Genomic DNA, 26,667 nt, shown 5'->3' with positions numbered 1-26,667 from the left:
ACGTTCTGCCATGGTTATATATCTACACAAAATTCTATTTATATAATGCAATTTAATTTGATCTATTTTAACACAGTGATGACAGAATGCATTTATTCATATATACTGTCACTTAATACATGAAGGTGGTTATTTGCTTTCTTATCTTACAAAATTCAATATGTCATTGTTTTTAAAGGCGAATCCTGACTTAGAGGAGAGGAAAATTTCTACACAAAAAGTCATCCATGACATAGCTGAAGATGATTTCATGCTTATTACAGATCTTTGATTTCTTTGACATTATACAATCTTTGATTTCTTCATTTGGACATTCAGTGTTAGCACCAATGTTCATGGCGCAATAGAATCTTTGATTTATTGTTTTTGGACATTTGGCATAGGCAATAGCATCCACGATGTTATACAATCTAACAGGATTTCCAAATCACTCAGATCTGGAGGTCTTCAACAAGACATATTCATTAATACCACATACCGCAAAGAAGTTCAATGATTTTCTTCACCCATTCTTTCTTGACACATTTGCCAAAAGAGGAGACATGGGAGAGGAGTTTATTTATCATGAACATCTCTTGAATCTGCATGGGGTATACAAATATAAATTTGGCATGCAGAGTAAATAATGGTCAAGTTGCTGATTTGTGTAGCTGCCATAGACAAAATAAGACATCAACACAATGGGAATGTGCTGAGAAATGATAAAGAACATAGCTGCAAATGTTTTTGGTGATAGATTTAACTTTTACATTTTCATTGTATTGAAAACCTCCAGATCTGAGCAATATGGGAATTCTGTATAGATTCTATGTCACAGACCTTGGTGCTTACATCAAACATCAAAGTCAAGAAGCCACATTATGAGCTATTGTGTCGATATCTATTTAAAAATGAGCAAATTAATCACTTTTCTACCATATTTGGTCATCTATAACACATATCAATTGCCAAGAAAACAGACTTTGCTCAATCACATAATGTACCAGCAAATCAGAGTCGACCCAATTGTTTTTCATCCATCATTTCAATCAATCAGCTTAGAAATTTAGCTGGTGGTATATTACATGATGGTGTATCTGACCTAGAAATTGTACAACTAAGAAGAATGAGTCTGAGCCTGAGATTCTGTGTAAGCCAATCACAAAGACTTTTACATTTGAAACATCATGTTTCATTGGGTAAAAAATGAAAACTTTATCTCAAACCCAACCTCAGAGTTCCATGATCTCCAGGCCTGGTCTGGATATCATAAAACTCTAAATTTTGACTGAATTTGATTTTGTTTCAAACAATCATAAATGATGTTTTTTTTAAAGATAATTTTTGACTGACAGATAGTGGAAACTCAATCTCAAACTCAAGCTCAAAATTTTATGAGTAGCAAGTCCTGCATTTACACAGCTGTAGTAGATGAATCATATGTACAAATTTTTAACCAAACAATTTATTTGACAACAAATATTTGAGAAATGTTCCATATCATGCTATTCAGAAACAGACATTTTGACTGGACAATTTTTATATAAAGATTAAACCAATAAGCCACATACTTCACAGTAGAAAATTCATTGAAAAAGTCCAAAAGAATACAACAATCATGAGTTAATAAAATAAAAAAATTTATAAAAAAACTGAAACTATTATAATATTGGTGAAAACAGTGGTGCTCAGAATCATGCTTGTGCTCAAATAATCTTAAATTAAACAAGAAGTGTATCTTAAATTAGACATGTAGAAGTAGTGTATCTGTTAACAGGGAAATTCCACAAATGCCATTGTAACTAAGATGTTAGATCTAGCAATGTTAATAGAAAAGTGTTTTACAAAAATTATGTTTTGTGTTGCTCAAAAGAAAAAAGAATAAAGTTAATTCTTGAATGGAAAAAGTAGAAAATTGTAAACATCCATTGCTATGCAAAAATTAGAAACAGAAACAAATTTAGTTTCTGTCCAAATATTTTGTATTCTGTATTCTGTATGTGGAGAGGGGGGAACTACTCTATATACTCCCTTATAAGTTGGGTCAAACTGTAGAGACCAAAAATGCCAGCACTTATGTCACAGCAGATTAAGGTCTATGTTGTTTGCAATCCAATAATAAGCAAGTATATATGGTAATATATTCATAACAGCCTGCAACTTAATGTAACTATTTTCACAATGGCCAATGTAAACTGAATTTTTAAAATATCACACATATGCAATAGTTCTGACAAGTCTAAATTCCACATTTTTATTTCAGCCATGATGCTAACCACTAATTAGCAATGGAAGATAACGAGAAACTAAATCTAATTTTAAACAGATAAAAAACATTTCCCACAAAAACACTACATCATTTATAGGCTGCTATGACTACCACATTATCCAAAACCTCACTTGAATTTTAATGGAAAATTTCATAAAGAGCCATGGAATCAAATGTGTACATGATGTGACAAAAGACATTCTGTATAAATTTTGCATGAATTCAGTGGTTCTCTGAAACTTTACAATGCTGTAGGAATAGGCATGTTGCAATAATACAATGTCATAGCATATAATGAATTTTGAACAGATACTGTTCATTATAAACTTAAAAGTTGTAAATTTTTTCTTGCATCATTAACAGAAATTAACATCCTTCCTTTTGTATAAATGATCTAGAGATTCACTGTGGGAAATGTGAGGTTTTACTAATGCTAAGCAAATCAATCAATGTATTTTGAAAAAGAAGACAGAACTGCATGTTAAATCTAAATCTGTACCAATATACACCCCACTCACCATCTGCATTTAATTGTTGACCTGAAATATTGAGGATTAAACTTTATTTACATTTTGTCTTATTATCCAATCTGTATTTTCTTTTTATTTTAAATTCTGAGTCATCAAATACCATATGTGCTGGTATTCCTTTATGTAAGTCGAGTTCAACTGCAAACAACATCGACCATGATCCAACATCGCATATCATTTATATCATTAATATCATATTTGATTTTGTCTATTGTACATGATAGCAAAGAATCTCAGCTAGTAATCCACAGCAAAATTCTTCAGGTGTGTGTCATTATTTTGTTTCCCCCTGCCCAAGTGATATCTTAATAACCAGTGATTTTATGGTCCAGATTTCCTGAATGAGATGGTGTCAGCATATGCCTGGTGATTGCATTTCTTGTCCCATATACTATTTTAAAAACCACTTTGCATAAACATCTTGAAAAAAAACAATACAACAGTAAAATAAGAATTGTTGTGTACACATGTCAGTCATTGTGCAATAATTCCTATTCAGAACAGATAATCACTTAGCATGCACTTGTAGAATAGTACCAGTTCCCAGTAGACTGGTTATGACTGGTTTCCCTAATGTGTGATAAATTGTGTAAAAGTACCATTTTTTTCCTCCAATTTATAAAAGAAATTAAAATTTTAACAATAATAGATTTCAACTATAAACTGGTAAATGCCTTTAAAAATAGTATTTGTGTCCTACCATTGGTAGAATCACATGTATGCTTCATATCTTATTGCAAACATTTATTGTTTCTATTTCCATTTGAAGGATTCGTAATGATGATCCAGCTCCATAAGGTTCAAACCCAATATGTATCTTGGTGATGATGACTAGCTTCATCCAAATGCATGTTGTGATGCTGAATGAGTTTATTTTTGAAAGCATGAAAGGGTATAAATATAAAAGACTTGTTTTGCAAAGCAGCCACCTAAGAACAGAGCTAAAGGTAGCTAATCAGTTTTGAAACACACCAATTTTGCTAGCTCAAACTGATTCTCTCATCCAGAAATAAAAGCTCATTAGGAATCGTGATAATCAACAAAAACCTAATTACCAGAACCAAACTGGTGCTGGATCAACATTTGGAAAGTCTGTTACTTCAAATGAAAATGGAAATAAGTGTTTGTATTGAGATAAGAAAGGTTAGATAAAAAATCTAAAATATTTAAAAGTTAATCATTTTCATCTAATTTTTAGTAATAGCATGCTTTTATTTATGTAGATAGGGGTTCAAGTCTCAAAATTTCCCAGAGAAAACTAAAGGTCAACTGATGAGGAATATGTTTTCTTATGCTCACTAAATTTCAACAGGAAAATATATGATAACAAAAACTAAACAAACAATTGCAATTAAAATTAGATATATAACGTCAAACAAGAGGCCCAAAACAGAAATGATACAGCTAATGTGACTTATGTAAGATTGACTCAGTTATGTGTGCAGATTTTGCTCATAATACAATACGTATAAGATCTTGATGATACAAGCCGTTATTTTAAATCTGATCTAAATAACCACTGTCTCCAGAATGGTGAAAATCTATCAGTGATGAACACAGGATAGCCTTAGGTGTATACCATAGGTTCAAGTGGTTTTTTGGCTAGATAATTAAACCTTACACTGATAGAAATGAGTAAAGTAACAATAAACCATGTATTAGACACAAACATATAGTGAAATGTGATTATATACACCTTGTGTTACTCAACATTACATACAAAACAAAAAAAAGATAAAAATCTGGCTCATTTTCCATCCTTCAGGACTGGTAATGCACATATCAAAAGTGGACACATGCAACTTGCATGCCTCTTTACAGTGTAAGGGTTAAATAATGAACAGGGGTAAAGTGATATATGACTTTTTATTATTCAGACAACAAATATATTTAGCATGATGTGATGTACGTTCATGAAAGGTGATAACTACAACCCACTGATGACACCAAAAATGGTATCAATACAGATGTGATTGACTTTAGAACATGCTTGACCATACAATATACTGAATAAGCAGTTTGTTATGTGAAGTGAAGATCTCCATCTTTGATACATAATGGTGACAATATAAAAGAGCATAACAAATGAAACAGCTCAAGGAAGTGAATTTGTGAAGCCCTTGTTCATGCAGCTCAAATAAAAAGTGACATTATAAGCCATAATGTGGCATCAAGGTAAACAGAATGACACATACGTGATGCCTGAATATACCTTCAGTCATTTCAATTCTCTTGACCTCATGTGTGCCACCAAATGTGTGGGCAAACACTGCCATGGATTCTAACAGGCTTTGATCTGGCAGCTGTGAATGCATTTTTCTACATTGTTCAGGTGGACTGGCTTCAAAGGGTCGAGTGTCTGGCAGCCAAGGTCGGTCCCTGGAAAATCTGCTCCTTCTAAATCGGTGTCCCCTTGGTGGTTTTGGAGACTGATAATATTCAGGGCTGTAATCTCTGTTGCCATGTCGATAAGATGGTTTATCCTGATACTGATCACCCTGGTAATTTGGGTCAACATCACTACCTTGTGGATTTGGTGATGGTGGTGACCATGACTGGTTCATGCCTCTGCTGTAATCCTCTGGACTACTGTCTGGATGTCTGAAATATGAATCTTCCATGGAACTATACCTCCTGCTCCTGTTGTACCTTCCTGGGCTATGAATATGCTGATGATAATATCTATCATATTCCACTGGAGGGTATTCCCATCTTTTACCCATGGTATTTTCTCTTTTATCATCGTCTTCCCACTGATCCTCCCAACTTCCACCTCTCCTAGGTGAACCTTTGGGTCTCCCACTTGGACTACACTGTCTACCTCTTCTGCAGTGGTCCTCATATATCTCTGATTTTCTTCGGTTTGGCTCCATATCTGGACCAAATCTTTCATCACTGGAGTAATTCTGGTCATATCTCCGTTTGGGATCTCTGTAACAAGGATCGCAAGGGGGAAGATGTCTTGCCCTCTCTCTTTCACTCTCCATCTCATATTCTGCTGAGGTTCTGGATGGTTTCCTCTCATCTCTTGCTTCTTTATTCTCCTCATAATCCCTCTTTACAGCTCCATCAGCCAGAACTCTATTAAGAAAGCCTCCAAGTCTACTAGGTTCAACTATCATCTTAATCTGGTCCCCTGTCCTTGATGGTCTTGCTGATTTGGCATGCCCTGATGATGGAAGGTTAGATGGGCAAGAAGAACCTGGTGCTTTCATGGTGAACTCTCTTGTCTTTGATTCAGGTTCTGCAAAAGCGTTTTTGTTTTTTATATATGCTCGAATCTTTTTCCAATCAAGTTTGAATGGCTTCTTTGATTTCATTGGTCCCATTAAAAATTTAAATGTGTTTTCTTGTCTTATATAATTCCAAACAACTTTTGCAACAGTCTTAAGTGATAGATTTCTTTTTGGTTTCTGTTGTTCCAGATCATATCTGGAAAGAATACTTGTTCCAGATATGTGAGCAGTACTTGCTGCTGCTTTAATGGAAAAAGAATTCTTATTGTCTGAAATTTTGGGCCGATGTTGATCCGTCAAAGACAGCAAAGTGGAAATGTGGCTCTCCCTTCTCAGCTCCTGCTGATGGACAGACTGCCGATCTCTATGTCCATACACATCTGGATAACTTCCCCTGAACTCAGTTCCCATCTCCTCATGGGACCTTGATTGGATGTCCTCTTTTGACTGTTCTTGAACATCTGCTAGTTTGGCAAAATCTTTTTTAAGTTTCACAGTGTCATTAAAAGACTACTTTTAAAACATTATTTCAACCAATCACTTACCCACACACTTCAGAACATCACATTAGTTTTCCCCTATATATTTATGTAAGTGGAAACTTGTAAAATCTTAAGCTTGGTTAATCAAAACTGTTGTCAGTTCTGTACAAACAAGTTAGCCCAAGGATCTCCTAAGCTAAGAAAACCAATGGGCCTATTGATGGACCAATGGTCAACCATTCAATATGTAGTAATGCAAAATTAAGAAACTCAAAATGTCAAGAGTCATAGAAGGAACAGATGCTCTACTAGGCAAAAAGAACTTCCAGAAACTCAAGATAACACAATTTCTTCCTTATAAACAATATGGTCATATCACCTGTAAAAGTTTGAAAGCCCTATATGTGAAGATACATTCAGTAACATTTGGTCAAATTATGCCGAGGGGTTTCTGAGAAGAAGTTGTAACATTTTTTTTAATAGCAGCCATTTCTGATGGTGGATCAGAACCTTTAAGAACAAACTTGTGAGGCCTTTATGCCTGGATACTTCATCTCATGGTTTATCAACTTTGTTTAAGGGTTATTCTACTTTAAGTAACAGTGGCAATATTTGATCAACATCATTTTGTACAGATTTGCCAGGTGCTTTCTGTAAAGTTTGATCAAGTTATATTCTGGAAAGGTTTTTTAAAATATTATTTTTGTTTTAAAATACTGCTGGTCATACCTGATGGCAGATTTGCATTTATTTGTACATGCATGATATATCCTCATTTCTGTATGTTTTCTGTCAAATTTAATGAAAATATATTCAGTGGGTTTGATGAAAAAGTTATTAAAGTTTTTCTCTATATTTAGTAATGGTGGCCACATTTGAAAGCAGATCAGCAGTCGTTGAAAACCTGAAAGTAGCTTATGCCATGATACAATCACATTTGAAAACCTGAAAGTAGTTTATGCCATGATACAGTCACATTTGATCAATCTGAAAACCTGAAAGTAGTTTATGCCACGATACAATCACATTTGAACAGTTTGAAAACCTGAAAGTAGTTTATGCCATGATACAATCACATTTGATACAATCATGATACAATCTGATACAATCATGATACATTTGATACAATCATGAACAATCACATTTGATCAATTCTGTTAATCAATTTGTCTGAAGTCATTCAAAGGTTTTTCAATTTGTATTATCGTGCCCATATTTGATGGCAAAACGGCATCTTTTGTTCATTTCTATAAGCCAGATGGATCTTCATGCTAGGCTGTTATCTATCAAACTCAGTTGTGAAGTTTGTGAGAAGTCATTTTAATTTTTTTTCTAGTTTTAGTAATTGTAGCTATGTTTGACAGCAAATTTTACATAATTTTGGAAGATTTTTGTGCTTTCTATCAAGTTTTATTAAGTTCTATCCAGCGATTTTGGGGAAGTTGTTTAAAGGTTTTCTTGATTTTAGTTATGGTGGCCATATCTAAAGATATGTTGCCATCATACATAAAAATTGTAAAGGTCTTCATGCCAACATGATTTCTCTCAAACATAATCATATTATGTTCAGCAATTTTGTTGTAGCTGTGGTTTAAAATATTATTTTGGTTTTTTTTAAGTAACAGCAGCCTATTTGATGACAGATCAACATCATTTGTACATATTACCGAAAGTCCCCTATGCCATGATGCTTTGTCAAATTTGGAAATTTTCTTTTGAGTGGTTTTTAAGAAGTTGTCTAAAAAAATCTTCATTTGGTAATGGTCTCGATATTTGCAATTGGATCAGCATCATTTGTGAAAATTTAAAAAGTCTTCATGCCAGGTAAATAGTAATCAAATTAGTCTGTAAAAATAGGTCAAATTTGGTTAAATTCTGTTGAGTGAAGAAGAGTTGAAAATCCATATTTCTACTTAAAACAAACTGATCTGATGTCAAATTCAATTACAATTAAGAAACAAACTTCCATGTTTGATTACAAAAGTATACAGAAATAATTCATTTGACTCTTCCCACGTTCACAAAATCCTGAGAATTTTCTCATTAATTACATTTGTAGGACTGATAACAATTAATAATACAGTAAATTCTGTCTTGAAAGCTCAGTCCCAGTGCACATATTCATTGATTATTCAGATGTTATAACCAGTCATGAGATACCAACTGTCTTGAATGATTATGAAAGTTTGGCAGAAAAGGTTGTTTCAAGACAGATTTTACTGTACTTACAAAAAACTAATTATAACTTGAACACCGAAAGCATAAACAACCACACCTTTCAGTTAAAATCTGTAAACCTGGTGAATATCCAGAAAACCAAGGAGAGTAACACAGAGAGATTGTTCAGCATTATTTGTACCTCCTAAATAAGAAGCAATACTAGAAATTCCCATCTATTTTATTTGCCTCAATATGTTGTAATGGAAGTGAGAGAGATATCTCAATTATGAGATCCTGAAAGACTGAGGGGCAGGGCATCTCATTTGCTGACAATACTTTTAGAATATGTCTCAATTCAGAGTACAAATCTGACTCAAACTGTATACACTGATTATTTATGTTAAATTACAAAAGTTAATGATAAACTAACTGAAAACATTTCCAACTTCAGACAGACACAATGGCCAGCATGCAATGTTATGATCACTAAATTATAGATAAAGTCTCACAGACTTTATTAAAATGTATGAATATCATTCATAATTAAAGACCCCAAAAATATTTGTGTTAAGTTTTATAATTAAATAAATACTCAAAGCCTACCAAGTTGTTTAAATTTCAATTCTACAGAAATGTTGCTGAGATTTAGGTTACCTCTGAACTTTGACTTTTCAACTTCAACTATGTCATCAGGACCCCTTCTTCCTTCTGTAATAAAAATGATTGAGTGTCACTATTTTATTCAATAAATTAACATTAACTATTGACAGAAGGCACTGCCTGTCTTGAAAAAGACTTAGTCTTGTGTGATAACTATCCAATAGGAGCATATAGATTTAACATCAGCTGTAAAGGCAAGGCCCTGTTTGTCTTTTAAAAAAAAACAGTCTTGTGCAATAACTATCCAATGAGAGGGTACAAATTTAACATCAGCTCTTGAGACAAGGTTCTGCTTGGCTTAAAACAGACTTTTTAATAATTGTCCATTAGCTGTGCCAAGATTTAAAACATGGGCATCTACAGAACAGTGTGTCTCCTATATTTCAGAGTTATGCAGTTAAAAAGTTAATACTGAGTTAATACCACCACAACCACCAATAATAACAATGTGATGATAGTAGCATTATGGGCATCAAGCTTCTCATGGGTTCTTACCGGGCTTTTCCATGGTTCTTCCTCTACCACTTAAAATGGTTGCCCTGTAAAGCCCATCATGTGCTAAAAAATGGTATTAACCCCCCCCAAAAAAACATAATTACATATGATTTAACAAAGTGTATGTGCGTATGTGTATATACTATATAGACATTGGAAGAGGGGGTAAGCACGCATCAAACATAATACCTACCTTTGTATAAATGTATGTGTGCATGTGTGCGTGAATGCATGTATGCAAATGGCTGGGGGGGTGTCTGTGTGTGTGTCAATGGATGTATGTATGTATGTACGTATGTATGTACGTACATACGTATGTATGTATGTATGTATGTATAAGGTTTAATGGCACAATACCATAATCTAATCCTAGCCATGCTGTGCTAAGTTTTGATATCTGCTAAAGATAACTACATGCACCAGGAATTAGAATATCCAAATGCAGGATAATTATGACTATACCATTGACCACTGACATTTTATATGCAACTAAAACCTGATCCAGTTCCTTATAAGCATGCCTATTGGGGCAGTCTGCTGCCAGTGATGAATTTCAGTTCATTCTGTCAGTGAGTGGATTCAGTGGTAACTGAATGGGTATGACAGCACTGTACAAACATCACAGTTGAAGCTCCCTGACAGAATGCAATTGATAACCCTGGAATGAAGTTTCTTCTGTGGAAATTTAATGAATGTAATGAATACAGGGCTGTCCAACATAAGCAACAGCTTAAATTCCATTTTATAGTTATCAAGAGATGAATGTCTTTATACTGCAATAATTTGTTCTTGTGCTATACTTAACATTACTTGGACCTCCAACAATTTGACCCCAAAATTGATAGGTTTCTTCCTTAACCCAAGCAAGCCATCTACAAATCTGGTAACTGCAGATGGTGGAAAACAGCTTTACTGTGAGAAAATGTTATTGCAATTGTACAGAAACTTGACTCTGATCATCAGGTGTGTTATGCTATGGCAAATCTGAATCTCTGTTGTTAGTAAATTAACTCAAATTATAAGTGAGTATATATGATACTGTCATGCACTACATTCAACTGCAAACTGGGGAAGGACAGTCATTTGGCAATAAACACGTTTTCAAATAATGTTCACAGCATTCAAGGCAATCCACTGATTCATCTATCATGAACTACATCTGGCTATCCTGCACTAAACTTGTTGAAACTAGTCTGAATTATCAGTAGTTGACAGATGGACAGATAATATATGACACATGACAGATGATGGACTGATAATAAATGATACAACAAATGACAGACAGATAATATATGACACACAACAGACAAAAAGACATACCTTAAGCTCACATGTCCTTAAAGTTCAATTAGCTACAAAGTGCAGGAGAGTATTGCTTTGTTGACATACACGTCTTTAGATTTTGGCCATAAATATTTGCCAAATTTCATGGTGACAATTCTGACTTAGTGAAGAAAACTGCTTTTTGCAATCCGCTAATCCACAATCTTATATTTTAGTTAAAGAATACACTTTTACTATAGTAGTTGCAAAGAAGCACATACTTCATAACTGGTTAAAAAGGCAAATATTATAAGTTTATCATTCTTCAACCTGAATTGCTATATCCGAACAAGAATATGATAAAATTGTTTTTTTTTCTTCCTCAAATACATGCATGTATACTCTACCTTAACTACAATAGTACTGTATTTACTTATTTATTGCAATTCTCCTTACCATATAGATCTGCATAAAGGCCTCAAATATGTTCCTATCTCAACTGAAAGAACTCGACAGTACATAAATATTTTTTTAAATCAAATATCCTTTCTCCAACATCATCAATTTAGCAATGCAGTGAGTAGCAAATGAAAAACAAAAGTTATGGCTCTTTCAAATAAAAAATATAAAAAAAACTACAGCAATCATATAGGATGACATATGGTACCATGATAATTCTATTCCAAAGTCTTATACCTCTAAATATTTGATAAAGTAGTTAATTATTCAGATTACAAAAAGAATCTATCCTCCTATGGAAGCACATTTACACTATTTATTATTGGCACTAAGTTACAGTGTCAAGCCTCTTGTAATGAAAGTAAATAAAGATCAAAGAAGTTTTTCACTTAAAATTAAAAAAGGTTTCATTTGCAACAGACAGAATTTTTTTCTTCAGAAACAGACAATACTCAAACAGTTTATAATTTGAAACATTTTTTAAAAATTCCAAAACTGAAAGCATTTTAGCAATATAATTTTTTCTTGGATATCCAACAGACATACTGAAGGAAGCAGTTATAACTCTAATCCTAGAAGGGTGTATTTAGTAGACCTGAATTATAAGTTGAATACAGGTAGAGTTCAACTGCTAAAAACATAGACCCTGACCTGCCAGCACATAATGTGCCAGAAGATCAGAGTCTATGTGATTTATTGCTTGTCCATTATGCATTAATCTGGGTCTGTACCTTTTGCAGTTAGACTGGATACATAATTGAGTACCTATGGTGTAATCAATTGTTACTTTTCTAAGTCTTGTTCTCAAGTGTCAAAGACTGTAATAGAGTGCTGCATCCTGCTCACTCCAGATGATGCTCTGACCCCTTTAAGGTGCACTCTTGCCCTTAATGTCATATGATGATGTTCTATGCATGCACTCATTTATCTAATTTTGCAAACATTAAAAATTATTACTTTTCTTGCAGTCTTAATAATTTGCAAGCAAATGAAAATTGTAATTTTTCTAAAATCTTGTCTGGAAATTTAATAACACTATATTGTACTGATGTGCCCAGCACATCGAATGACAGTCAGAAGTGGTTTTGTAAACTAGGTTGCATTATACCCCTGCTTGCAAATAAAGAAATCATGATAATGTGTTGATATTTTACTTGAATCAAATAAAAAACTGATTGCAGTATCCCCTTATGGGCAGACAACACTCTGTCTAATAGACAGCCAGCACTCTGTTTAATAGGCAGCCAGCACTCTGTCTAATAGGCAGCCAGCACTCTATCTAATAGGCAGCCAGCACTCTGTCTAATAGGCAGCCAGCACTTTGTCTAATAGGCAGCCAGCATTCTGTCTAATAGGCAGCCAGCACTCTGTCTAATAGGCAGCCAGCACTCTATCTAATAGGCAGCCAGCACTTTGTCTAATAGGCAGCCAGCATTCTGTCTAATAGGCAGCCAGCATTCTATCTAATAGGCAGCCAGCACTCTGTCTAATAGGCAGCCAGCATTCTGTCTAATAGGCAGCCAGCATTCTATCTAATAGGCAGCCAGCAGTCTGTCTAATAGGCAGCCAGCACTCTGTCCAATAGGCAGCCAGCACTCTGTCTAATAGGCAGTCAGCATTCTGTCTAATAGGCAGCCAGCATTCTGTCTAATAGGCAGCCAGCATTCTGTCTAATAGGCAGCCAGCACTCTGTGTAATAGACAGCAAGCACAGTTACAACACTATTATCCATATGTTTTTTAAATTTCTTATATACATGTCCTCAGTGTCAATAATAGGCTATTCATAGCTTATATTACCTATTTAATATTCATGCTGGTGTCAGAATAATGTGACTGGTTGGGACATCATGCCTGTGGCATGATGCCCCAGTGCCAGACATCACTAATAAACTGCTGCACTGCAGACATCATAGTGATATTACTGAAAAAGTGTTAAATTCAAAACTTTCACTTCAACATATACAAGGTCCAAAGTTTTTTTCAACTTCTGGATTTCATCTAAATTTGGTATGAAAGTTGATTTCCTTGAGACCTTGCTAGGCTGGACTGACAGCATTGCTTAGCACTGATAAAGACTTTGATTATCTGATTTACCCACTTTCATTTATGCTCAGCAACTCCCTTCAATATTACAGGATTTCAACCAAACAGTACAGGCAGTTTGATAAAGGTGAGGCCATCTAAAAAGCAGAGAACATCAATTCATGGATATGCTTGCTTTGAATTCACGGTCTCATTGATCCAGAGCTGCACAGCAAATCTGACTTGAGTCCAACAATCCTTCATCAAGTTTAGCTTTGGAAATGAACATTAGAGGAAAAGCAATCAGGGGCCAAAAATCGTTTAACTGAGGACACAGAAGGCTGGAAATCAAACTGAGCTCTCATCAACATAAAATAGCGCACCAAATCTGGTTAAAATACAACAAATCTCAGTAGAGTTACCTTATAGAACCCAACGGATGATGGATGTATAGACAGGTGTATGTGATAACAAGGGCTCAATTTTGTTATGCAGGACCCTAAATTAAAGCTAAAGGCAAAATAGGTTTCAAAAGACTCTCAGTCATTGCATACCTATGACAGCCTTGACTTATTCTTCAAAATTTTCCATTGCATACCTATGACAGCCTTGACTTATTCTTTAAAATTTTCCACTGCATAACTATGACAGCCTTGACTTATTATTTTAAATTTTCCATTGCATAACTATGACAGCCTTGACTTATTTTTTTAAATTTTCCATTGCATACCTATGACAGCCTTGACTTATTCTTTAAAATTTTCCATTGCATACCTATGACAGCCTTGACTTATTCAAGAGTTGTGTTCATCACTATTAAAAAGAAATGTTCCTTTAATGACAAATAAAATGCAAACTTAACTATATGTAGGAAAACACCTCTATATTTGTCACAGACCAAAAATAACTTGGGAATTTTCTTATCATTGTTAAGAGTGAATCCAATTTGTTCTCTTTCCTTCAAATGTTTACATATTTTCTACTGTTGCACATATTACACTCTTTAAAGCCAAAAAGCAACTATACTAAACTAAATGAGTTAAATTTAAATTGCTTATAAACTTGCTTCAATACAGTAAACAAACAGGTCATCGTAAAGATAGGCAAAATCCAACTCACCCAAGGAAGATCTGCTTATAGCTATTTTTTTTGATTTAACACCATTTTTCAACACAAGATAGGTCATGTAAGGTGGCCAGTATATTTGATGGAGGAAGAACCTAGGAAAACACATGTAAGCTACTGGCAAGGTTTCTCACATACCCACATTGGCCAAGTCCAAGACTCAAGCTCATACAGATAAATGTAAGATGGCAATGATCTGTAAATGCAAGTGCTTTACACATCTCTGCCACCTGGGGCCTATAAACTTAAAAACTGTACAGATGTTTTCATTAGTCACAAAGCAACAAATAAGATGTTAACTGTAACATAAATTTTAGACAATTACTGCAAAGATATCATTTAAAAAAGCTCCATCAATGGCAAAAATTATTAACAGACATAAAATTTCCTACAGATTTTAAAAGCAAGCTACAATATTCACATGATATATAAAAAACATGATTTGTATGAAAACAGACATTTGTTTCTTGACAAAAATGGTACCAAAATATTAGCCCTATTGTTTTATTAAACAATTCAAATTAATTTACCACCGGATTGCTATCACTCAAGTTTCATAAACAGTCAAAATATGAAGAAGAAAGGACACAGAGAGACTACACAAAAAAGGTGCACATGGAAAGACTAGACAAAAGTAAAACGACATGGAAAGACTAGACAAAAGTAGAAAGACATGGAAAGACTACACAAAGTTGTTAAAAGGACATGGAAAAGCTACGCAAATCTTAAAGGACACAGAAAGGCTACAAAAAATTAAAAGGATTCAGAGATTACACAACATTTTTTCCAATTTTGACCTAAATATCCTCACTTCAGAGGAGAGGAGAAACTTAAATGACATTCAAAAGAAAGTTGAAACTTAAATGACACTGAAAGAGAGGAGACAACTGACACTGAGAGGAAACACTTAAAAGACAATTAAAGAGTAGACACTTAAATGACACTGAAAGAGTACACTTAAATGACACTGAAAGAGAGGAGACACTTAAATGACATGTATTGGGAAAATGTTTCTGATCATATTTCATGATCCAAAACTGGGAAAGGAAATATTAAAAACATTAATTTCTTTTAAATTATTAATTCCCAATTACTTGTTTGCCAATCACAAAATTGCAAATTTTCAATTACGTTTATTTTGCAAATAACCAGTTACCTTTTGGCAAGTAACTTCAAACTGCATAAACCATGATCATCATTCACAAAATTCAGCAGCTGACCAATGGATTAAAGTGAATTACAATTTCAGCAAACAAGCAATTACTGACACTGTCAAAATATCACAACACTGGCAGGTGCTTCCCACAGGTATTACATGGTATTAGACCAGTACTTGAATTAAACTTTATTGTCTGAACAAAGGGGTAATGAATGTCAATTGATGTTAGTGCAAAAATATTATCCATAAGTTTAGCAATGACTGTTTGTGCCATTTTAACACGTTCTGTATGCTGTTCATTCTACATTTACATGTATTTATGAAGTCAAGCATGTAAATAAAACTGATCTGCTATTGAATTATGGGATTGCTGATATGGATCATGGACTAGTGCATGATATAAACCAATAAATATGATAAGCTCTATTTCATATAAAACTTACTAATTTGCTAAGCCTTGATTGCCACCTTGTAAAAGAATAGAAACATTCAGTTATTCTGTCCAAGACTGGCCTAAAAACAAAACAACAAAAAAAAATACCATCATGATTCTATCAACATTTTATACACATAGCTTTGGAAATTTATTATTTTTACCTAAATCTGTTATATAAAATGTATTAATTTGAATCATCATCATTATTTGTGCCAAGGTTTTCCTCAAAATGTTTTGCAGCAAACAATACATTACAATGCACAAATCAAGTAATGTCTTAATATAATAAAAAATCATAACTTACCATCCATTGCTGGAAGGTAACCAGAGCCCTCATGAACCTCTAAATATTCACAGTATAATTCTTCTTCCTCCAATAGCTCGGCTTTTGGTGGGAGCTGGATTCGAGTTGTGTCCAGGGGCAGGACTATTTGTAAAATGTTTGACATCAACACTTTGTCAGAATCTGCAGGAAATGAGAACAGAGTGGTCAGACAAACCAAGAATCTTGCTATCATCAGTAAACCCTGTATTGAAAGACCACTGTTATGAGACACCATCTGTCTTGAGAGAACATTATTTTCTGGCAGATGTAGTGGTCTTTTCAAGTCAGGATTTGCATTATTGTTTTAAGTCCATATATGCATATATCTATCTGTCAAACAATAGCAGATCCGTTTTTTTTATGACGTGTTCACTTTTGAGAATGGGCTGGTTTATTTTCTTAAAATGGCCCATTTTCATTGCTTTTCATTGAAATGTGTACTAATTTTAATAGAAGGAGGAACTGACTGAATTGACTCAAACCCCCTCACCCTCACCCCATAAAGCTGCCACTACAAACTCTCTAGATTTGAGTCTTCAAAAATAATTACAATTTCAAAATAATTACACTTGTACTTGAAGTTGCAAAGTTCTTCCTATAAATTAAATCAATAACTCTGAAATAAAATACTGTAAAATCACTATTTTTTGGTGGGGTACCAATTTTCATGGATTCTGTGGTTCTTACAAATCACAAATTGAAAGACCCAAACAAACAAGAATCCTACCATATGAATAACAGAATGTCATTCCCAATTAACAAATTTAAGCATAGATGAAAATGGCATTTCCTGCCAATTAACAAATTTAAGCATATATGAAAATGGCATTTCCTGCCAATTAACAAATTTAAGCATAGATGAAAATGGCATTTCCTGCCAAAGCACAAAATTGATGCCCATGAAAATAAAATTTTTACAACAATAACTATTTAGCTCTCACAGTATTTTAATAACTTGGAAAATGAATAACACAGTAAACAAATCTGGTCAGTCATAAATTCCTAGACATTGCACTAAATCACTAAATCCCCTTTCAATACATTACTGCCTTGATTTAAAAGTGGCAATTTGGTGTTTTAAAGATACCACAGCATTATGACTAAATGTTAAACTTAAAAATACTGAAAATGACAAAAAATGTTTACAAGAGACAAATGAAATAGGGACACAGAGAAATAACTGGACTTAGAAATAAATGTCTTTAAAACATGTTTTGCTGTTTCTTCCTGAATCATTTGTTTATAAGTTACATTAAAGAGTTAAGATAAAAATAATGCAAGAGCCAAATACAGTCAGACTCTATAATTAAGCATTCCAAGCACATTTCTCATTCAAAACTAGCATCTAATTTTAAACAGACTTTTTTATTTACTCCAAATAAAGCAAAGCTGCAATAAATTATAAAGATGAAAAGAGACCATGGAAGAAACTTTTATTAAGGAAATTTCAAGTTTCAATATGACAATTGATTGTTTTGATGAATAGGTAAATAAAGTTGCATGACTGCAGACAGACTAATTAAAATGTCAGCAGATTAAAACTGTAAAAAGTTAGCAGATTAAAAATATTTTATTCATTAAACTATTATCTAGTTTGGGCTCCAGCAAATTTTTGCTAAAATGATTGAAACTAATCCAGATAGCCCAAACTGCACTCAACAATAGTTCTCTAAACCCCTGCTGACTGCAGTGTATCATTTAATGATGAACATGCTAGAAAAATAACTGATATGTAAAAAGACTTATCTCTAATTGCAATATATATATATATATATATATATATATATATATATATATATATATATATATATATATATATATATATATATATATATATATATATATATATATATAATAAAATCTCCTAAAAGTCTGCAACTGTTTACTGCATTTCTAATAAATGGTGTATACCAGAGACGAAAGAACATACTTGCTGATGTGTTTTTAATTGCTAAATTCTTAAATAAGTATAATATCTGGGTTACAGAAAAACAAAATCAGCATCACAGACTGATGTAAAGATGTCAAATCATAAACATAAACAAGGATATTTTAACTAAGTATGTGCTGTATATGGTGAAATTTTCTAAAATATAATATGTGCTAATGTGTTTCTTTCTTTATCATGTAATTAGGAAAATATAAGGTACAATGCAAAATAAATATGTTTCCTTATATTTTTTTCACACATTTCCAAATACATTCTTCCATGCATGTCTCTTTACACAAAAATATGTATTTTTAACCTATACTTAAACATTCTCATCTTGAAAATTATTGTTTGGTTTGGTTCACTGTTTTATGGCATAGGAACACAAGTAGGTTATTTAGTACCAATTCAATTGGAGTAAAGTGCCCAAGGACTCACCACAGTAGCTAAACTGGGCTATGATAGGATCTGAACCCACAATCTTCCAATTAGAAGTCCAATTAGCTAGCCATTGAAGTGCCATGTAATGATATGCAGGAAAACAATCAGATCTATCCTTCAAGATCCTTAAGAACATGAACAAGCAAATTCAACTAATTTTTGGTCCTTAACTACCACCACGAGGTCAAAAAAATTCACAATCTGACCAGGACCTTTAAGACGGAACTGTAAAAGAGACTTAGCTGACATGAAAAGTTGTATTTCCTGATCTCAATGGGCATCTGAGGAAAAGTGCAGAATGGGGTAACAAATATAGTCACCTAATCCTTAATAAAATAAAACATTAATTATCATATCTGACTCTTGAAATGTCCTAAAATTGAGAGGCATACGAATACCATTTTTCATCCCTGTTACTGTGTGTGTGATTAGGATTTTTAACATAGTTTTTAAAAAAATTCAATCATATCACTACGATGTCTGTAGTGTGGCAGTTTATAGTGATGTAGTTTTTAAAAAAATTCAATCATATCACTACGATGTCTGTAGTGTGGCAGTTTATAGTGATGTCTAGCACTGGGCATCAAGCCACAGACATATAGCAGGACCCACCCAGTCACATTATCCTGACACCAAGCTGACCAGTCATAACACTAACCTCTTAATGCTAAGTGCCAAGCAAGGCAGTTGTTAGTACCATTTTTGTAAGTCTTTGGTATGACTAGGCCGGAGATCGAACCCACAACCTCCCACTTCCAAGATGGATGCCGTAACCAATAGACCACCGGAGTGGTCCTGTTACTTTGAACAGCTTTTATAATAGAAAGCATGAAGAAGAAAAACCTTAATATACTGACCTCTGACCTTAATCATAAGGACAAGGCCTAAAACACACCATGCAACATATATTCTAGTGACAATATATACACAAAAGCTACATGTGTTTTGTTCCAAACTGGAGCAAAGAATGAGTTTGATACAGCATGGGAAAACACTGAGGCCATCAGGTCAAGCTGTATTCTTAAGCCATATCAAATGAATTCTTTCCTCTGGCTCCAAACAAAACACAAGTATAGTTCTGTATTTATCACATAACCCCTATTCTATGCTTTCAAAATATTTTAGCACAGTGTGAATGAAATTCAAAAGAATTGGGATATATAAAAGTTAACTTTGTTGTGTCTAAAAATATATACATGACAACATCAGGGAAAACATCTAAATAGTTCCTTTCTGAGTATGTGATATGGAAATATGGACTGATCATCTGTATTGAAAGCTCAATCAACTGTGTTAGATTAAATAGGTATGTGAGTGTAACATGTTTTATCTTAAAGAACTTTCAAGTTAGAAAGCCAAAGGACAAATGTGACTAAAATAGTCACCACTGGTCTTGATCATGAAGATAAGACCTCCAATGTGGTACATGACACCACTTTTATGATGAATATAGATGTACTAAGCTTCATCCCCTTCATCTCAAATGGCTCCATTATTGTTTAGATAAGGGGAAAGTGTTATAGAAAAATTCAACATGTAGTACCATGATGCTCTCCTTAATGATAACACCCTGATGGTGTACACTCCAATGGCTTATGATGATATATGTACAATGAATTGCATCCAGATGAAAATATGAAATAGTACATCATGACCTTGACCTTGAAGATTTGGGCCCCAATGTGGTATAGGACACATTGAATTTTATCCCTTAATCTCAGATGGCTCTGGAGTTATTAGGTGGATGTGTAAGTGTGACACAGAGGAAGCCAAGAGAGGCTGGTCTGGGTATTTAACACACCTTCCAATAATGATGCATAAAATACCAATCTGAATCTCTTAATTTCAAAAGATTTAAAATTATAGAGTGGAACAAAAACAAATTATATTAACCATATATTTACCAAGTTTTATACCTTCATCTTAAAAGTTATAAAGCAGAGATGAAAGAGTGACAGATGGACTTATGGACAAGCAGATGGATGGATGGACAGAAGCTCAGAATGTTTTAATAATTTTAGGCTTACAATTTAATGCAGAATACATGGACACAGATGTGATGATTAATAAAGATCTACAATTAATTTCACAATAATTAACTTTCTTCAGATTTTCTTACTCATCCTTTTAGCTTCTTGCATGTATATATGTCATTTCATTTAAAACTGCCTAAATCTAAAATTATATTAAAGAATGGACACTACAATCCTTCACATAATTAATGTTACAAATAAAATCTTTAAAAAAGGACTAATCAAAATTTGATCTACTGAGTGCAACATCTTGTATCAACTAGACTAGTCTATTAGAAAACATGTATCTACTGCATATATGCCTATATCAGCCATCAATTCAACCAAATGCTTCTTGGGCTGCAACTACTATATTTGCTACTAAACACTAATGTGATGACAGCTTTAAGATATAAAATATACAAATGTAGTATGTGAACCAGTCAAAGAGCATTGACTAAGACATGTATTTAATTACACGATATTTAAAGCCAATTTTCATCACAAATGACACCATCAATAGTATTTGATGCTGAATGTAAAAGTCTTTTAATCTAAATGACCAGACAAATGTTGAACAAGAGTTCTTTTTTTTGGGATTTAATAATTGTACGCATACTGCTCAAACCAGCATTATGCATTCAACTCACCCTGAAAAGGTCAAAGTGCCCATATAGTTAAATCTGCAGCCACATTCTCGTATGTTTTATCTCTTCAGGGAATGACTTAACTTCTGGGTTAACTTCCTATCAAATCTGTCTGAATAATCACCTGGTTTCAGTGGCCATTCCCATTCACTCAAATGTAGACCCACCCAATTGAAATTTGCTTCATAAATAAAGAGTATTAAAAGGTCACCTGCTCTCCAAGGTAAACAGCCAGGTGCTTCCTAACAGAACAGTGGTTTCTTACTGTTGAACGTGGTCTCTTATTCATATCAACTAAGCAAATGAAGCTTTTCACAAGAAAAGGGACACTAATGATGCAAATACATCATCTGTATCAATGTTTTATCTTTCACCATACTCAAATCAATCTGTTGGTGTACCTTTGAACTAGCTAATCTCTCCATTGCACTGCTATTTTAAGATTAGGATTAAAGCCTTGAGTTTTTCACAATGAACTGAAGGCATACTGTTCATGTAAATGGAGGAAAGAATGATGTAAAGTTAGTTCTTTATGAAAGAAGCCCATTTTAGCCTTTTTGATTTACAGTGTTTTAATTAATACATTTGTTTATGTAGCAGTATACGCCATTCATGATGTCATTTGAAAAAAAACTATGACTTGGAACGTACAGTACAGATCCTAAATGACAATACAAAATGCAACTCTGCAGTCAGTTGCACATTACTGTATATACTCAATTATAAATCAAGTCAAACTGCAAACTGCACAGACCCAGATCTGTCATCATATAATGTGCTCAGCCATCAATAGAACAAAACAGATGCATTATAGAAATCTGTTTTTTTTTGCAGTTTGACTCAACTTGTAAGTATGTATAGACAGTACACACAATAACTACAGATACAGGTCTCGTACATGTATTTTACTGTGTAAAATATCTTCAAAAGAATAATTTTCTCTCAGATGTAAATACAGCAATGTCTAAGTCTATGCAATTTGAACTTTGGTCTAAAAACGCTTGTAAACTATTGTTTGTGATACAGAAATCTGAGCAGAACATCAAATAGGGAAATATACACAAAACATCAAATGGCTTTAGGAAAATAAATATTCATATCCTATCTTACCCTCAGGTTCATCTGTTAAAAAAAATAGTTATATATATAAGATGGAAATTATGCTGAAAATAAAACCTGATATATTTCAGAATACAATAACTGCTTCATAAAACAAATTGCCCAAAAATAGTATATATTTTATAATAATTCTTTCAATAGTAAACTGAAATATTTAAGATGTTGAACAAATGCAAATTGACTGCAAATTTGGAACAACAAACCAATGGCTTATAAATTGTGCAATCTAACCCTCAGAAAATCACAGACTATTCTGCTCAGTTATTTTCAGATCTTTTTCCATAAAACTGGCATTTTTTTATTTTGAAAATCTTCCTTGTGATTGCAACAAGATTATAAAAGGTTTTGTGTGAAAATTTCATGAAACTTGTTGAAACATTTCTCAATTAAACAGAGCTGAATTGGTGTGTGAGTCTGTGTGATATATATATATATATATATATATATATATATATATATATATATATATATATATATATATATATATATATATATATATATATATATATATATCCTTGCTTATAAGATAAGTTTAACTGCAAACAACATATCCCAAGCTGCCACCAAACAAACTGCACAGACCCAGATTTCATGGCACATTTTGCAAAATTAGATCTGGGTGTATGCACTCTGCAGTTGGACACATCCTTATAAGCAAGTATATATAGAAGTAAATTTGTTCTCTCTGCCCAACTTGGTTGGGCAAACTGTTCTCTGTAATTAGGTGATGATTCACAAACAGCTGGCAGTCAAATCAGTCATTGGTCTACTTGAATCTCTCTACGAAGAACCAATCAAGCTATGCCAATCATTGGCTGAGGAGTCAACTGAACAAAGATTCCACAAAATGTCTTGCCACATATATGATAAAACATTTGGTGTGAATTTTACATCCTTAAAATAAACCTTAAATTGAAAATCTATATGTTGACAATAAAGAAAACATTTTCATTTCTGGACAAGGGAAGTCAATGTCTTGCCATCTTCTTAACAAAAGCTAAACAAAAATGGAACCAATATTGTAATAAACAGGATGCTAAGCATGAATATTCCAAACAGTGATTTGTTAAAGTTTTGTATCCTGAGGTAAGGAATAATTTGCAAAAATGTATAGACAAATTTATATTTAATTTACATGCGATGCAGCTTCTTACCTTTTGGTAGAGCTAGGACATGAATCTTGTAGGGCTTGTTTAAGTCGCAGCTACCTATAACAACTTTACATCTATTGCTTTCTGGGTCAGGCACCAGCTGTGAAAGAAATCATCAAATTTACATCTGCTTTCATTTTAATTTATCTCAACAAAAGATGAATTTGGGAATGATTTAGGAAAGGTGTGCATAAAGAAAGATAAAGAAAGCCAGGCTACTAATAGGTAATTTGTACATGTGCTTTTTTCATTAATTAAAACAAAAATATGGACTCAGGCCTTTCTAACAATGATCATAAAAACACCTTGGAAATATTGTATTAGCCACCACTAGATGTACGTTAACCTTGCTGACCAAATTACACCATGCTCCACATCACAAAAGCATCATGTTTGTTTAGGCAAACTGATTGAAATGACTTATTCAAAGCCAAAACATTCACAAATTTCTTTTCCAAGCATGAACTAACAAGATAACTTTGTTTTACTGAACTTATGCAAATAAACCAATCAAGTTATCATTATGCTTTTGACATGGTTCAAAATTAGTTACGTTTTACATGTGACCAAGTTCTCTGCCATTTTCTTCCCACTTCCCCTACTGATGTTGTTATCACTTGATTGAAGTATTTCAAATACTGATTTTAGCAGAAAAGTCATGAAGTGTTCTCACTGTATCTGTGAATATTATGCACCGAACTGTAAAAAGAGTAGAGCCCAATGTGTCATCACACAATGCATTGTATTGCCCACAATTTTTTGTTTCTTAGGTGTTAAATACCATATAGCCAGAATGTTAGCAGTAGAGAAATTTAAGCAATTTAGCAATCTCCAAGTTTGATTGTGCAAAATAAATTCCATAAAAAAAATTATGCTAAATACTGTAACATTTTTACTGCACAAATACTAAGGTATAGGTAGCTACAATTAAGTAGTATATTTGTTTTTTTTTTCAAAACTGCCAAACTTTTACATCCATGAAAAATACCCACAATATAGTATGTTGGGTATAAGCAGTCAAATTTGTGTGACAGACCATCAGTGGTTCAGTTTGTTCAGTGTCATATTAATAATTCAATGGTTATGGGTAATATGTACACTAAGGCCAGTCCAGGCTGGCGGCCACAGTGTGTCCTTGCAGTGATTCCCCAATTCCTTGCAGTGATTCCCCAATTCCTAGTAGAATATATTCAGTAATGTGTTGAAAGTGCCATTAAAAATAAGGCAACAATAAGTAATGATAATATACATGCTTAATAAAGACTAGAAATAAGAAACCATCTGTCTCCTGAGACCAGACCTATGTCAGCCCATAGGTGATCTCTTAAAACAGTTACTGTAGTGTTACTATCTACATGTAATTATCCAACTTGTCATTTCAAAATGTTTTGTATTATCATTATTTTAAGTTCACATGAAACCTACCTCGGAATTAAAAACTATATGCCTTCCATTGGGAGAAAAGTTTCCTACCTCAAACTCATCAAAAATCCAAATTATAACTACAATTCCTGACAGCTGTCTCAAACAAATTATTACCTTTTTACCCGTATCAACTATACTGATGGCTACAAAGTGATGTAGACAATTAGTGTGCACAAAGACTATTTACAAAACTGAAATAGAACACTTATAAAAGTTGTACAAGCACTTAAAAAAGATTATGTCTTGCAGTCTGTAACTTCAAGAATCTAAGATACACAAGTATTTCTTAAACCTTTACGACCACTAAATAAAATCAATACTTTCTGTCTCTTGTCCTATCTACCAGCCAAAATCTACTCAGGACTGAAAATAAACATTTCTGAGTTATGTTTTATTTTATTTGCTTTTTAATGTACGGGAATCTCAAAGTGTATGCTGTTTCTCACTATAATGTGAAACAAATAGTATAGACTCTGATTGATAAGTACATTCTAATTACAATGTGAAACAAATAGTATAGAGTCTGATCTGCAGGCACATTCTAATTACAATGTGAAACAAATAGTATAGAGTCTAATCTGCAGGCACATTCTAATTACAATGTGAAGCAAATAGTATCGACTATAACCTTCAGGCACATTATCCAACACCACAGCCTAGAGATCTTAAAACTACAAGTCTGATTCTGAAATTGATATTTCAACATCAGCAAATCAGAAACAAGCTCTCAAAGGTAATACAGTTTGTGATTGGTTGAAACAAAATCTCCAGCTCAAACTCTAACTCATGTGTTTTTCATTTTCCAGGCCAGATCTAGGTCTAAATTGCTCACAGATAAGTGATAATGATACACAGATCAGTATGGTGTATATATACCACTGAGGTTAAGTACAACTTCTGATCCATTTTCAATTGTGTACCATCATCAGTCATGGAAAGTATTTCCCTGACAAAATTGCAACTAGCTGAGACTTATATAATCGCTTCATACCTTACAAATTTCAAACCATACTTGTTCTGAGCATGCAGATTTATGTAATTTGGACAATGTGTGAGCACAGTGTTAAATATATTAAAGTTATTAAAATTTTAGGACAGGGAGAAGCCAAATGTACATGATTAAGTGTTGGGGCTCGATGCAGACTCCCATGCAGGTAAAATAACACCAAAACATTGGTGCACAGTATATGACATGCAAGATACATACCTCTATAATGGCACCAACAAAAATAAAATGGAGACAAAACCAGAGTAACAACATTCTCTGAATTCCAAAATTGGCAAATAAGAAGTCAAGATTTTTGTTCCATGTGTTTATTATCAGTTTAAAATTGCTCACT

General features: G+C 33.3%; 1 protein-coding gene across 1 annotated transcript in view; it reads right to left on the bottom strand.

The window, feature by feature from the left end:
* The window catches only part of LOC149787886 (uncharacterized), a 227,682-nt gene that overhangs the window by 105,743 nt on the left and 95,272 nt on the right, over nt 1–26,667 (bottom strand). Inside the window, exons 27-30 of the mRNA XM_089974127.1 lie at nt 23,906–24,002; nt 16,582–16,743; nt 9,311–9,364; nt 2,767–2,787 (exon numbers count right to left, since the gene is read on the bottom strand). Of these exons, the coding sequence (XP_089830253.1) occupies nt 2,767–2,787; nt 9,311–9,364; nt 16,582–16,743; nt 23,906–24,002 (334 nt within the window). The remainder of the gene's footprint in view (nt 1–2,766; nt 2,788–9,310; nt 9,365–16,581; nt 16,744–23,905; nt 24,003–26,667) is intronic.

Source organism: Sinohyriopsis cumingii, chromosome 11 (assembly GCF_028554795.1).
Source record: "Sinohyriopsis cumingii isolate HCF-2022 chromosome 11, ASM2855479v2, whole genome shotgun sequence".
Lineage (NCBI taxonomy): Eukaryota > Metazoa > Mollusca > Bivalvia > Unionida > Unionidae > Sinohyriopsis > Sinohyriopsis cumingii.
The sequence above is the reverse complement of the archived record's forward strand: the minus strand, read 5'-3'. Positions and strand labels throughout refer to the sequence as shown.